Raw genomic sequence first — 13,295 nt, forward strand, 5'->3', positions numbered from 1 at the left:
TGAATTCAAGACAGCATGTAATGTGAAAACTGTGATGGGGCACAGGGTATGCAGTCAGGATGTGCTGTGAATGCACTATTGTGCAACTGATGTAGTATCAAGTGAAAATTGCAATGAAATTGCATTCCAATTGCACTTGTGATTTGCAATGTAAAAGAGCCCCACATTTAACTTGTGCTGCTGAGATACAGACAGGAGTATACTATGGGCCAGTTCTAGACTTTTTGCTGCCTGAGGCAAACTTGTGAGGACCTTCCTCAGTCAGGACAACAGTGCCACCTCCTCCCTTCTGCTGTGCTCGTCAAATGAAACACTGCTCTCCTTCCTCCCTCACTCACTGCCAGACTTCTCACAAAGCACACTAAGCTGCTTTTCCGCAATAATGACACCTTCACCTCGGTCTCCTCTCCTAGCTTCTCCTCCTACTGTGACTGCATGCTGGTAACAAAAATGCTGCCCCTGTAATCTCTGCTGCCGGATTCAAATGTTTCACCTTGCTTCATGAGAGAACTGGCCCTGAGTATACTGCTTTAATATTGTCTGCTTACTCCGATATGTAATCAGGAAACAATAGAATGTCTAAGATTATCATTGATTATTTCTCATCCCCCAGCCCTGTGTCTGTGTGCTGTGAATTGTAGTACTCTTTAACAAATCATTCTTTTCTTTCTCACGTGTGTGTGTGTGTGTGTGTGTGTGTGTGTGTGTGTGTGTGTGTGTGTGTGTGTACACACACCTCTGTACTGTCCTTGATTATTTTGTCTGTCCTTGAATCACATTGTCTGTGTCCATTGAGCAACTGCCAAGTCAAAGTGCAAACTTGTTGGGCCAAGGAAAATTACTCTGATATAGGGAGAGGCCCATAAACAGGGAACAGTAATTTAGTGGGCTAATTACTATTGTGTTGAAATGCCTTTTTTTCTTATAGTGATAAAGAAGAACTCTTGCGCCTCAGCTGTTTAAAAAGCTAGAACTGATTTATTGACAAGCAGTGTATAGCAGAAAATTGATCTCTGAAAACCAATACCAGCAGATCCACATAGCTCATGTGCAGCATGCGACCAATCCCACGGTCACTGGTTCAATTTGGCCCGTTTCAGTGGAATAGAAAATGGCCGTAACCCAGTGTCCTGGTTGGCAACCAGGCTGTACAATGCAAGTGGAATCTTGCAGTATTCAATGCCAAATGACAGAGCAACAACACATAAATAAATGAATAAATAAATCAGAATACAACAGCAAATTCCCACTAAAAACGATAATAATCTCCAATGGATTTGTAATAGGTGACGTCTCACCAGAAAATTGAAATAAAAAATGAAAAATATATATATAAAAATACTGATGCAGTATAACGATGCAGTATGACGGAGCAGTTAACCATGGGTCGTATTTCCACAGAATTGGACGTTCAATGTCCTCATCATTTTTTATTTCAATTTTCTGGTGAGACGTCACCTATTGCAAATCCATTGGAGATTATTATCGTTTTTAGTGGGAATTTGCTGTTGTATTCAGATTTATTTATTTATTCATTTATTTATGTGTTGTTGCTCTGTCATTTGGCATTGAATACTGCAAGATTCCACTTGCATTGTACAGCCTGGTTGCCAACCAGGACACTGGGTTACGGCCGTTTTCTATTCCACTGAAACGGGACAAATTGAACCAGTGACCGTGGGATTGGTCGTATGCTGCACATGAGCTATGTGGATCTGCTGGTATTGGTTTTCAGAGATCAATTTTCTGCTATACACTGCTTGTCAATAAATTAGTTCTAGCTTTTTAAACAGCTGAGGCGCAAGAGTTCTTCTTTATCACTACAATTTTACTTGGTGGGCCCAGGAATGCCAGCCCATTTTCTCTTTGCAGCCCATCATTCATTTATTCGTCTAAATCCAAGCGCTGCGATCTTTCTATAATCTGCCTTTTTTTCTTAGTTTGTTTCCATTTTTCTGGACATTGGATGCAGCTACACCTGTTATTGCTGGGAGCATTTCCCTGGCAATCCTAGTGCACCAGGTTTATTAAACACCACCTTTATGTGGGTGATCAGGAAAGGAGAGGCAGATGGGCCAGTGGCTTCTCTTTTTGGACCATAACCAACTCATATGGCTTCCAGTATTGACAGGCACATGAAGGAGGTGGGTTTGGAAAATCCTACCTGCAACTTGAATAGCATCTTTTCACATGTCCCACAAAAAGAATGTGGTGGACTTAATTAAGGCCACCCAAATAGCCAGCCACACACTGGTCAGTAAGAAAAAGGTCATTTCTAACCCCCATCTGTTTATCAGGTTTGGAGACCTGTGAACTGAGCCACAAAGATCACATAAATAGCCTTTCTCTGTAGCATACATGAAAACAAAGAAGCAGAAAATATTTCATCAGAATGATTATTGCATATCCCTTTCTGGATGGATTTAGTGTTCAGAATACTAAAACGGTAAACAATACCATTGAATTTAAAGTACAGACGGGTCCACTTGGCATTTAGAAGTTCTAAATTTTATACGAAAACAAATTGCACATTTTATTGCGACTGAAGAGGTTCTTAACTAAGCTTAAGTGTCTGAACAGTTTCAGGGAATGAATTTTTGTGATGCTTCTTTTAGAATAGAATGTAAATGGTCCCATCTGTGTCCTGTACTTTGTCCTTTGGCAAAATGAATTTCTAACTCTTGGCCATGTGGCACATTCTTGAATTCTCCACAGGGGAGGCCTAGCTGAAAGGCTGAGTCGGCTGCAGAACAGAGAGAGATCTGCCATTACTTTTTGGAGGCATCAGTCTGATTCTGACTGCCGAATTCTTTCAGGTAAGATTTATTTGAAACAATACATCAGTGTTATTTCATTAAAATACATTTTGATAAAGCCCAGCTCTTAGAAAAATAGTTTTGTTTTTTTTGTGTACTATACTCTTTTGGGTTCAATGCTTTACCTACTTGTCAAACTTCCCCCTAGTTATGTCTCCGGGACCTCTATTTATCCCAGTGGCTTTAGCTCGAACCCTGCTTTTCCTGGTATGGGAATGAGAGGTAGTAATATAAACTTAATGGGGTTTCAGAATATTTTCCACCTTAACTACATTAGGACCATGAGGCTCTGGCCCCTTAAGAGCAAGAGGTTTTTTTTCATTATTCACTTCCTGATCACTGTGATTGGCTGACAGTGATCAGGGGCCAGGAGCCAATGAAACCGGCTTCTGACCGAGGTACTGAACTCAGCTGCCTTTAGAGAGCTGAATTTTGTGCCGGTGGGGACGCTTGACCGTGTCCCGTGCACAGGATCAGCTGGCAGCATAGTTTTAACTAACTACACGCGGTCCCAGACTGTGTGAGGTACCTGTCAATGATACAATGTTGACTGTACAATCATACCACTTCTATATAATATGAAGGACTACTTAAAGAACAAGCGACACCCATACTAACCTAGAAATAAAAAAAACACATATATAAGTAGATAAATACGACTTCTACTTGCATAACAGATGTATTGTGCTATCCACGTAATGATTCCTGTGAATTTTACAAAGGAACAGCAGAGAATCCTATTCTAGGCAGTGGCCATCTTGCCAAGCTAATGCTGACATCATATCCTCCCTGACTCTTGTTTCCCCCCTCCTTTCTCTTGCTCATTGTGTATTTATTAGCTGCCCTCCTCCCAGAATCTTTTTTTTATTTACACATCCAATCACTGAGTCACCTCAGCCTTGCTTGTAAACACAAGTGATCAGCTAGGCAGGGAAATAAATGGAAGAGGAGGAATATATTATAGATAAAAAGAACTCTCAGCCTTCAAAAGAACTCCCAGCATTCAACTGTTTGGCACTAGGGCCAGTGCTCCTAAAGTATGTGATAACGCCAAACCATAACAGCAGAAACAGTTGTGAATGCAGGATTAGCATCTTTATCACTTAATACACTGACCAGTTGCTGTTGAAATTTGATTTTTATGGTGACAATACCACTTTAATATGTCCATTTACAGTATCTTCAGTAAGGTTACCCTTCTACTACATAGATATGTTAAGATTGTACAATCAAGTTTGTATCATTGATGGGCACCTTTGCTCTGTCCTTGCTGATTTTACACACATGCATCAGGACAGAAAGAAAGGGAAATGATCCCAGATGCTGACACAGATATATGTAAAGACTCCAAAGAAGTCCTAACACCTTTTTACTTTTTTCAGAACTAAAATTTGTTTTGCCCCTGGAATTGAACTTTAACCACTTGAGGACCGTGGGCTTTACACCCCTTAAGGACCGGCCACTTTTTTTCCATTCAGACCACTGCAGCTTTGACGGTTTATTGCTCGGTCATACAACCTACCACCTAAATGAATTTTGGCTCCTTTTCTTGTCACTAATAAAGCTTTCTTTTGGTGCTATTTGATTGCTCCTGCGATTTTTACTTTTTATTATATTCATCAAAAAAGACATGAATTTTGGCAAAAAATGATTTTTTTAACTTTCTGTGCTGACATTTTTCAAATAAAGTAAAATTTCTGTATACATGCAGCGCGAAAAATGTGGACAAACATGTTTTTGATTAAAAAAAAACCCATTTAGTGTATATTTATTGGTTTGGGTAAAAGTTATAGCGTTTACAAACTATGGTGCAAAAAGTGAATTTTCCCATTTTCAAGCATCTATGACTTTTCTGACCACCTGACATGTTTCATGAGGGGCTAGAATTCCAGGATAGTATAAATACCCCCCAAATGACCCCATTTTGGAAAGAAGACATCCCAAAGTATTCACTGAGAGGCATAGTGAGTTCATAGAAGATATTAATTTTTGTCACAAGTAAGCGGAAAATGACACTTTGTGACAACAAAAAAAAAAGTTTCCATTTCTTCTAACTTGCGACAAAAAAAAATTAAATCTGCCACGGACTCACCATGCCCCTCTCTGAATACCTTGAAGTGTCTACTTTCCAAAATGGGGTCATTTGTGGGGTGTGTTTACTGTCCTCGCATTTTGGGGGGTGCTAATTTGTAAGCACCCATGTAAAGCCTAAAGGTGCTCATTGGACTTTGGGCCCCTTAGCGCAGTTAGGCTGCAAAAAAGTGCCACACATGTGATATTGCCGTACTCAGGAGAAGTAGTATAATGTGTTTTGGGGTGTATTTTTACACATACCCATGCTGGGTGGGAGAAAGATCTCTGTAAATGACAATTTTTTAATTTTTTTTACACACAATTGTCCATTTACAGAGATCTTTCTCCCACTCAGCATGGGTATGTGTAAAAATGCACCCCAAAACACATTATACTACTTCTCCTGAGTACGGCAATACCACATGTGTGGCACTTTTTTGCACCCTAACTGCGCTAAGGGGCCCAAAGTCCAATAAATACCTTTAGGATTTCACAGGTCATTTTGAGAAATTTCGTTTCAAGACTACTCCTCACGGTTTAGGGCCCCTAAAATGCCAGGACAGTATAGGAACCCCACAAATGACCTCATTTTAGAAAGAAGACACCCCAAGGTATTCCGTTAGTAGTACGGTGAGTTCATAGAAGATTTTATTTTTTGTCACAAGTTAGCGGAAAATGACACTTTGTGAAAAAAACCAATAAAAATCAATTTCCGCTAACCTGTGACAAAAAATAAAATCTTCTATGAACTCACCGTACTACTAACAAAATACCTTGGGGTGTCTTCTTTCTAAAATGGAGTCATTTGTGGGGTTCCTATACTGTCCTGGCATTTTACGGGCCCAAAACCGTGAGTAGTTTGGAAACCGTGAGTAGTTTGGAAACCAAATGTCTCAAAATGACTGTTCAGGGGTATAAGCATCTGCAAATTTTGATGACAGGTGGTCTATGAGGGGGCGAATTTTGTGGAAACGGTCATATGCAGGGTGGCCTTTTAGATGACAGGTTGTATTGGGCCTGATCTGATGGATAGGAGTGCTAGGGGGGTGACAGGAGGTGATTGATGGGTGTCTCAGGGGGTGGTTAGAGGGGAAAATAGATGCAATCAATGCACTGGGGAGGTGATCGGAAGGGGGTCTGAGGGGGATCTGAGGGTTTGGCCGAGTGATCAGAAGCCTACACGGGGCAAATTAGGGCCTGATCTGATGGGTAGGTGTGCTAGGGGGTGACAGGAGGTGATTGATGGGTGTCTCAAGGTGTGATTAGAGGGGGGAATAGATGCAAGCAATGCACTGGCGAGGTGATCAGGGCTGGGGCCTGAGGGCGTTCTGAGGGTGTGGGCGGGTGATTGAGTGCCCTAGGGGCAGATAGGGGTCTAATCTGATAGGTAGCAGTGACAGGGGGTGATTGATGGGTAATTAGTGGGTGTTTAGGGTAGAGAACAGATATAAACACTGCACTTGGGAGGTGATCTGACGTCGGATCTGCCGGCGAACTATTGGTGTGGGTGGGTGATCAGATTGCCCGCAAGGGGCAGGTTAGGGGCTGATTGATGAGTGACAGTGACAGGGGATGATTGATGGATGGCAGTGCCAGGGGGTGATTGATGGGTGGCAGTGACAGGGGGTGATTGATGGGTGATTGACAGGTGATTGACAGGTGATCAGTGGGTTATTACAGGGAAGAACAGATGTAACTAATGCACTGGCGAATTGATAAGGGGGGGTCTGAGGGCAATCTGAGCGTGTAGGCGGGTGATTGGGTGCCCGCAAGGGGCAGATTAGGGTCTGATCTGATGGGTAACAGTGACAGGTGGTGATAGGGGGTGATTGATGGGTAATTAGTGGGTGTTTAGAGGAGACAATAGATGTAAACACTGCGCTTGGGTGGTGATCTGATGTCGGATCTGCGGGCGATCTATTGGTGTGGGTGCTCAGATTGCCCGCAAGGGGCAGGTTAGGGGCTGATTGATGGGTGGCAGTGACAGGGGGTGATTGATGGGTGGCAGTGACAGGGGGTGATTGATGGATGATTGACAGGTAATTGACAGGTGATCAGTGGGTTATTACAGGGAAGGACAGATGTAAATAATGCCCTGGCGAATTGATAAGGGGGGGGGGGGGGGGTCTGAGGGCAATCTGAGCGTGTAGGCGGGTGATTGGGTGCCCGCAAGGGGCAGATTAGGGTCTGATCTGATGGGTAACAGTGACAGGTGGTGATAGGGGGTGATTAATGGGTAATTAGTGGGTGTTTAGAGGAGAGAATAGATGTAAACACTGCGTTTGGGTGGTGATCTGATGTCGGATCTGCGGGCGATCTATTGGTGTGGGTGGGTGATCAGATTGCCCGCAAGGGGCAGGTTAGGGGCTGATTGATGGGTGGCAGTGACAGGGGGTGATTGATGGGTGGCAGTGACAGGGGGTGATTGATGGGCGATTGACAGGTGATTGACAGGTGATCAGTGGGTTATTACAGGGAAGAACAGATGTAAATATTGCACTGACGAATTGATAAGCAGGGGGGGGGGGGTCTGAGGGCAATCTGAGCGTGTAGGCAGGTGATTGGGTGCCCGCAAGGGGCAGATTAGGGTCTGATCTGATGGGTAACAGTGACAGGTGGTGATAGGGGGTGATTGATGGGTGATTGATGGGTAATTAGTGGGTGTTTAGAGGAGATAATAGATGTAAACACTGCGTTTGGGTGGTGATCTGATGTCGGATCTGCGGGCGATCTATTGGTGTGGGTGGGTGATCAGATTGCCCGCAAGGGGCAGGTTAGGGGCTGATTGATGGGTGGCAGTGACAGGGGGTGATTGATGGGTGATTGACAGGTGATTGACAGGTGATCAGGGGGGAAAAGATGCATACAGTACACAGGGTGGGTGGGGGGGGTCTGGGGAGAATCTGAGGGGTGGGGGGGGGGTGATCAGGAGGGGGCAGTGGGCGGGGGGGGATAAAAAAAAATAGCGTTGACAGTCAGTGACAGGGAGTGATTGATGGGTGATTAGGGGGGTGATTGGGTGCAAACAGGGGTCTGGGGGGTGGGCAGGGGGGGTCTGAGGGGTGCTGTGGGCGATCTGGGGCAGGGGGGGAGAAATCAGCGTGCTTGGGTGCGACATAGGGTGGCTGCAGCCTGCCCTGGTGGTCCCTCGGACACTGGGACCACCAGGGCAGGAGGCAGCCTTTATAATTCACTTTGTAAACATTACAAAGTGTATTATACACTTTGTATGCGGCGATCGCGGGGTTAACATCCCGCCGGCGCTTCCGTATAGCCGGCGGGATGTTGCGGCGGGCGAGCGGTGACAGGCGCCGGCGGAGGATCGCGTCACGGATGACGGGATCGCTCCGCCCATGCCCTTACAAGGACCGCCGCCTCTGTGGATGAGCTGGTCCTTAAGGGCTCCACTTCCCGGCCGCCGCTGTGCGTTAGGCGGTCGGGAAGTGGTTAAAGTGGACCTCCTGTGTAAATTCCAAAGTGAAAAAGAGCCATGATGACACTAGGGCCCATATGCAATTCACTTTTTCACCTGACTTTTCTCCCAGGAGATAATTTTAGAATGTTCAATTGCCAGTAGTTGAAATGCCCTGCAGCTCAATGCCCTGCACTGCTACAGTTGGACTACATGGCATAGACAAAGCCTCTCACCCAACCTTTTGATTGCACAAGGCAGAACAGCTCACCGTTGAGATAATCATTCTGCTGTCCTCTCCTGTAATCAAGCTCACAAAGTTGGTTGACTGTGTAATCCTCCTAGAGCGAGATCAGAGTAGCTAATTAATCAAAACTAATGAAGGGTAATTAAAGCAAAAATGGATCAGCTGACCTGAGCAACCAACCAGAATCCTCGATATGCATCACTGTTGCACTAGTTTGTTCTCCATGTTTATTTATAAGAAGTTGATGCAGCAACACATTCAGGTACTATGAATTAGCTGTAAATAAAAATGTGTTTCATTATTTTTTTATTAATACATAGCTGGATCAAATTGACATTTTTCCTCCTTACCTGGAGTTAAAGGGAACCTGAAGTAAGAGGGATATGGGACTGACGTATTTATTTCCTTTTGAACAAATCCAGTTGCCAAGCTGTCCTGCTGATCCTCTGCCTCTAATATGTTTAGCCACAGATCCTGACAAGCATGCAGAGCAGGTGTTTCTTACACAAATCTGACAAGATTAGCTGCAGTCAGGGGTGTTACTATAAATGATGTGGCCCCCATCAGTTCTTTACTCCTAATGAGCTTAGAAATGGTTGGAGGCGCCCGTGTCGGATCGAGAGGATTTTAAGCAGCGTCCCTGGTTTGTATGCATGTGTGTGGTAACTGATATCACAGCTCTACAACTCTAGAGATTGCCTACCTTATTAGTAGTAATCAAACCATGTAAAAGGAAGTTCAGAGTTTATTTGTGCACATCGACAACGCGTTTCACGGTCGCAGCCGCTTCATCAGGTCAAATATACGTGCTTGAAATAAGAACATAAAAACAGTTTACAAAGGTGCTCAGGATTCTAATTAGTAAAGAAAAAACATATAAGATACATATAGCTACAATAGCCGGATTTTTGAAAGGCATGGTGTAAATCAATACATATAACATAAAATACCTAACATAGGTAGTCAACTTAGCCGGGCCAAATAAGTGATGCGTATCACGTATATGCCATGAGTAACGTGGTGGCCTGAAAAGACCTAAAAGGACAAGAGCTGCCCTGAGCTAAAAATAATAAAGTACCTGCAACCTGAGGGAAGTGTACCGCTGTAATCTCATATTTATGAGTCTGACAGCGCTGCACCATGAGTAGGGTAAGGATACCCCGTAAATACTCTCATAGGACCAGGACATAATTAAAAATAATATATAAAGGGTAGACTAACCCGTAAAAATATTAATAGGTGGGCAAAGTAAAGTATAAGAGAGACGCTGGGGCTGAGGGGTGGACTAGGGGGGTATTGCAGTAGGTAAAGGACCCCTAGGGAGGCGCAATGTATAGTGCAGCCAATGTCAGAGGGACAACAAGAAATTTAAGCCAAATAAAGTCAAGGTACTGGGGAACAGAAATTACCTGTAGTGTCCTGTGATGTGCCTGGGCGCCAATTGAGCGCCGCTGTCCTGGCTGCCTGGAACTTATAGCGCTGTCAATTACTGAGGGGGCGGAGGAGGTGGGCGTGTATGCTCACATCTAGCCCCAATGGTAGCCAGGGAGGTGGTGAAGGGGGGCGTGGCTCTATCGCCACAGGTACTGCATGGCCAGAGGTAAAAGAAGAAAGGGGCGCGGTCTCCTCCGGACAGGCAGCGTCACCTCGCGGGAGACGCATCTGAGTATGCCCGCCCACTGAGGCTGTACGAAGTACCCGAGCGCACGTCATTCCGTAGTCGTGCGCTCTAATCCGTCATGCGAGGGGAAGGAGAGAGGGCGGTGTCATGACGTAGGGAGGCCCTGTAATATATGCATGTTACCATGGTGACAGACCCACGCCAAGGGTGCGTGCCTGTCAGGACTGACTTCAGATGTCAGAAACGAAAGCTGCCTATTACTAAAAGTCCACAGGAAATGGAAGGGAAACAGGTACACTAGTAATTTAAAGAATACCTGACGCATAAACATAGTTAATATATTAATAAGATGAAAATAATAACAAATAAAAATAAAATAAAATAAAGTAAAATAAAAAGGGCACAATTACTAGATAGCCAGAGGCCTATATGAGTGGGGGATTGGCTAAGCCCCCACCGTACACAATTCTGTTTAGAAACACATATTGTACACAGAGAGAAAATGAGTTCATATGTCTTTCTCAGTGTTGCGGCCATAATATTGCACAATGATGATACCAAAGTAGCACAACTGCAACCGAAGCATAAAGGTGCGCCTCTGTGTGTAAATGCAAGTGTGCCGGTAATACAGAGGGCCATACGTGAAAATCTAGAATAAATAGCCAAAAACTAATATGTGATAAAGTCTCGAAGTGTGGGCTGCCCCCAATTTGATAGATGGAGTTTAGAGGTAAAATACGGGCCCTAGTTAAGGCCAACCCCCTCCAACTGTGATGAAAAAAGGGAGGGGGGGGGAGAAAGGGGGGGATATTTTAAAAGGGAGGGGGGGGATTTATGTGATAAGGATTAATTGGAGGGGCCTAAGGGAGGGATCCAATACGAAATCCTGACCTGTAGTCTGGTTATTGAGGGTCGAACGGCTTTTTGAGCCCGAACATTAGCTTTAAGGCAGTTATGTGCATATGTTGTACATAGTGACCAATAGAGCGGCTGAATCCTTCCTTTACGGATCCTAATTGCTCCTCGGATAGTTATATGTGAAAGGTTCTAGGGATTTCGTAATCAAGGCTGACTCATGGATGAGAGGGGGGTATATGGGCAGGAATTGGAATTATTAAAGGTTGTGCTCCAAACAGACGTTTAGACCCTCTGGTTGGAGAGTGTTTAATTGAAAGATCCAGTACATCTCTCTTCTTTTCAGCATATTGTGACGGTTAGCGGAGCCCTCCATGATGTACTCAATGGGGCAGACTTTTGTACCTTCTGGATTCTCATTGTGGTATAATTTGTAATGCCTGGAGAGTCCATGTTTGAGGAAACCTTTTTCTATATTGCGTCTGTGTTGGCTCCATCTTGTTCTTAGTTGCTGAGTGGTTCGGCCGACGTACTGTTTATTGCAAGGACATGTAATGAGATATATTATAAAGTTAGTGGCACAAGTCAGATTGCTCATGATCTGGAAGGATTCACCTGTTTGTGTGGATGTAAACTCTTTTTGTCCAGTTACTATCACCTTGCAGCATAGGCAACGGGACTGTTTGCATTTAAAAGTACCCTTCGTTGGGGTTTCCTTTATGGTTAGTTCCAAGTTTTTTGCGGTATCCGCAGTCTTCAGTTTACTTGGGGCTACGATGTTCTTGAGTGTCTTCGCTCTTCTGTATGTTATTCCGGGCTTATTTTGCAGTTGGGTATTTAGAAAGGGATCCCTTCTAAGAAGTGACCAGTGTTTATTTATTATTGTTTTGACCTCTATATGTTGATTCGAGAACCTCGTGATGAAATTGAGTTCAGGGGCACCGTTTTTGTTGTTGTTTTTGTTGTTGTTTATTTTCCTGTCGAGCAGTGTGGCTCTCTCTGTTGTTCTTGCTCTCTTGTTTGCTTCTCTCACTAGTCGGGACGGGTACTTTTTCTCCTTGAACTTTTTCGTGAGGATTTTTGCTTGTTCATCATAGGTCTTGATGTCAGTACAGTTTTTTCTGATTCTCAGAAACTGGCCATATGGTATGTTGGTTTTCCAGGGCCTATGAGGGCTGCTTTTGTAGTCCACATAGGCATTGGAATCTACAGATTTGAAATGATTGCAAGATTTGATCGACCCACCATCCTGGTATAGTGTCACGTCTAAATATTCAATCTTCTGTGTGCTGTGATTCATGGTAAACGAAATGCCCCAGTCATTGTTATTGAGATAGTCTTTCAACTGGTTGATTGTTGTTATCTCTCCCTGCCATATGAAAATTAGGTCATCTATATACCTCCTGTAGTAGATGACGTTCCTGCTAAAAGGATTGTCGGGTCCAAGTAGCAGTTCCTCGAAGAGGCCCATCGTCAAGTTAGCGTAGCTTGGAGCAAAACTTGCCCCCATAGCTGTTCCTCTTTGTTGTAGGTATATGGTGTCCATGAATTGGAAGTAGTTGTGCGTCAGTATAAACGTGATGGCTTGTATAATGAAGTATCTCTGTTTCTCTGGAAACCTATCGTCAGAATTCAGGTAGTGCCAGACTGCTCGTAGTCCAATCTTGTGGTGAATATTAGAATATAGAGAGGCCACATCTAAAGTAATCCAATGGTAATCTTCTTGCCATTGTTGATCTCTGAGTTCTGATAGCAATTGTGTTGAGTCCTTGAGGTAGGATGGTAGATTCCTCACGTATGGTTGTAGGTGCTGTTCCACCAATTCCGAAAGATGTGCTGTCAGTGAATCAATTCCCGCTATGATCGGCCGACCTGGTGGATTTGTTAATGACTTATGTATCTTTGGTAGATAATAAAATTGTGCCATGGTTGGGTTTGGATTGGTTATGTAGTCTTGTTCCATCTTGCTTATAATTCCTTCCTCCTGTGCCCATTTTGTCAATGTTTTCAGTATGCCCCCGTATTCTTTAGTGGGATCTTCTTGTAGAATTGAGTAGTATTCTCTGTCTTGAAGAATTCTTTCTCCTTCCCTCGTATAGTCGTCTCTATTCAGGATCACGATCCCCCCCCCCCCCTTTATCCGCTGATTTGATAACAATTTCTTTCTTTGCTTGTAGATCTTTGATTGCCCTTTCCTCGTCCTTATTGAGGTTCTTTCTCTTTCCTTTCTTATGTTCTAGTTTTCTAAACCCCTCCATCACTTCAGTGTAG

General features: G+C 44.0%; 1 protein-coding gene across 1 annotated transcript in view; it reads left to right on the forward strand.

Annotated features, from left to right (window-relative positions):
• Nucleotides 1-13,295, forward strand: part of SPIDR (scaffold protein involved in DNA repair) — a 651,436-nt gene that overhangs the window by 202,534 nt on the left and 435,607 nt on the right. The window contains exon 7 of the mRNA XM_068237354.1: nt 2,716-2,816. Coding sequence (XP_068093455.1) covers nt 2,716-2,816 — 101 coding nt within the window. The remainder of the gene's footprint in view (nt 1-2,715; nt 2,817-13,295) is intronic.

This window comes from Hyperolius riggenbachi, chromosome 5, assembly GCF_040937935.1.
Source record: "Hyperolius riggenbachi isolate aHypRig1 chromosome 5, aHypRig1.pri, whole genome shotgun sequence".
NCBI classification, from domain to species: Eukaryota; Metazoa; Chordata; class Amphibia; order Anura; family Hyperoliidae; genus Hyperolius; species Hyperolius riggenbachi.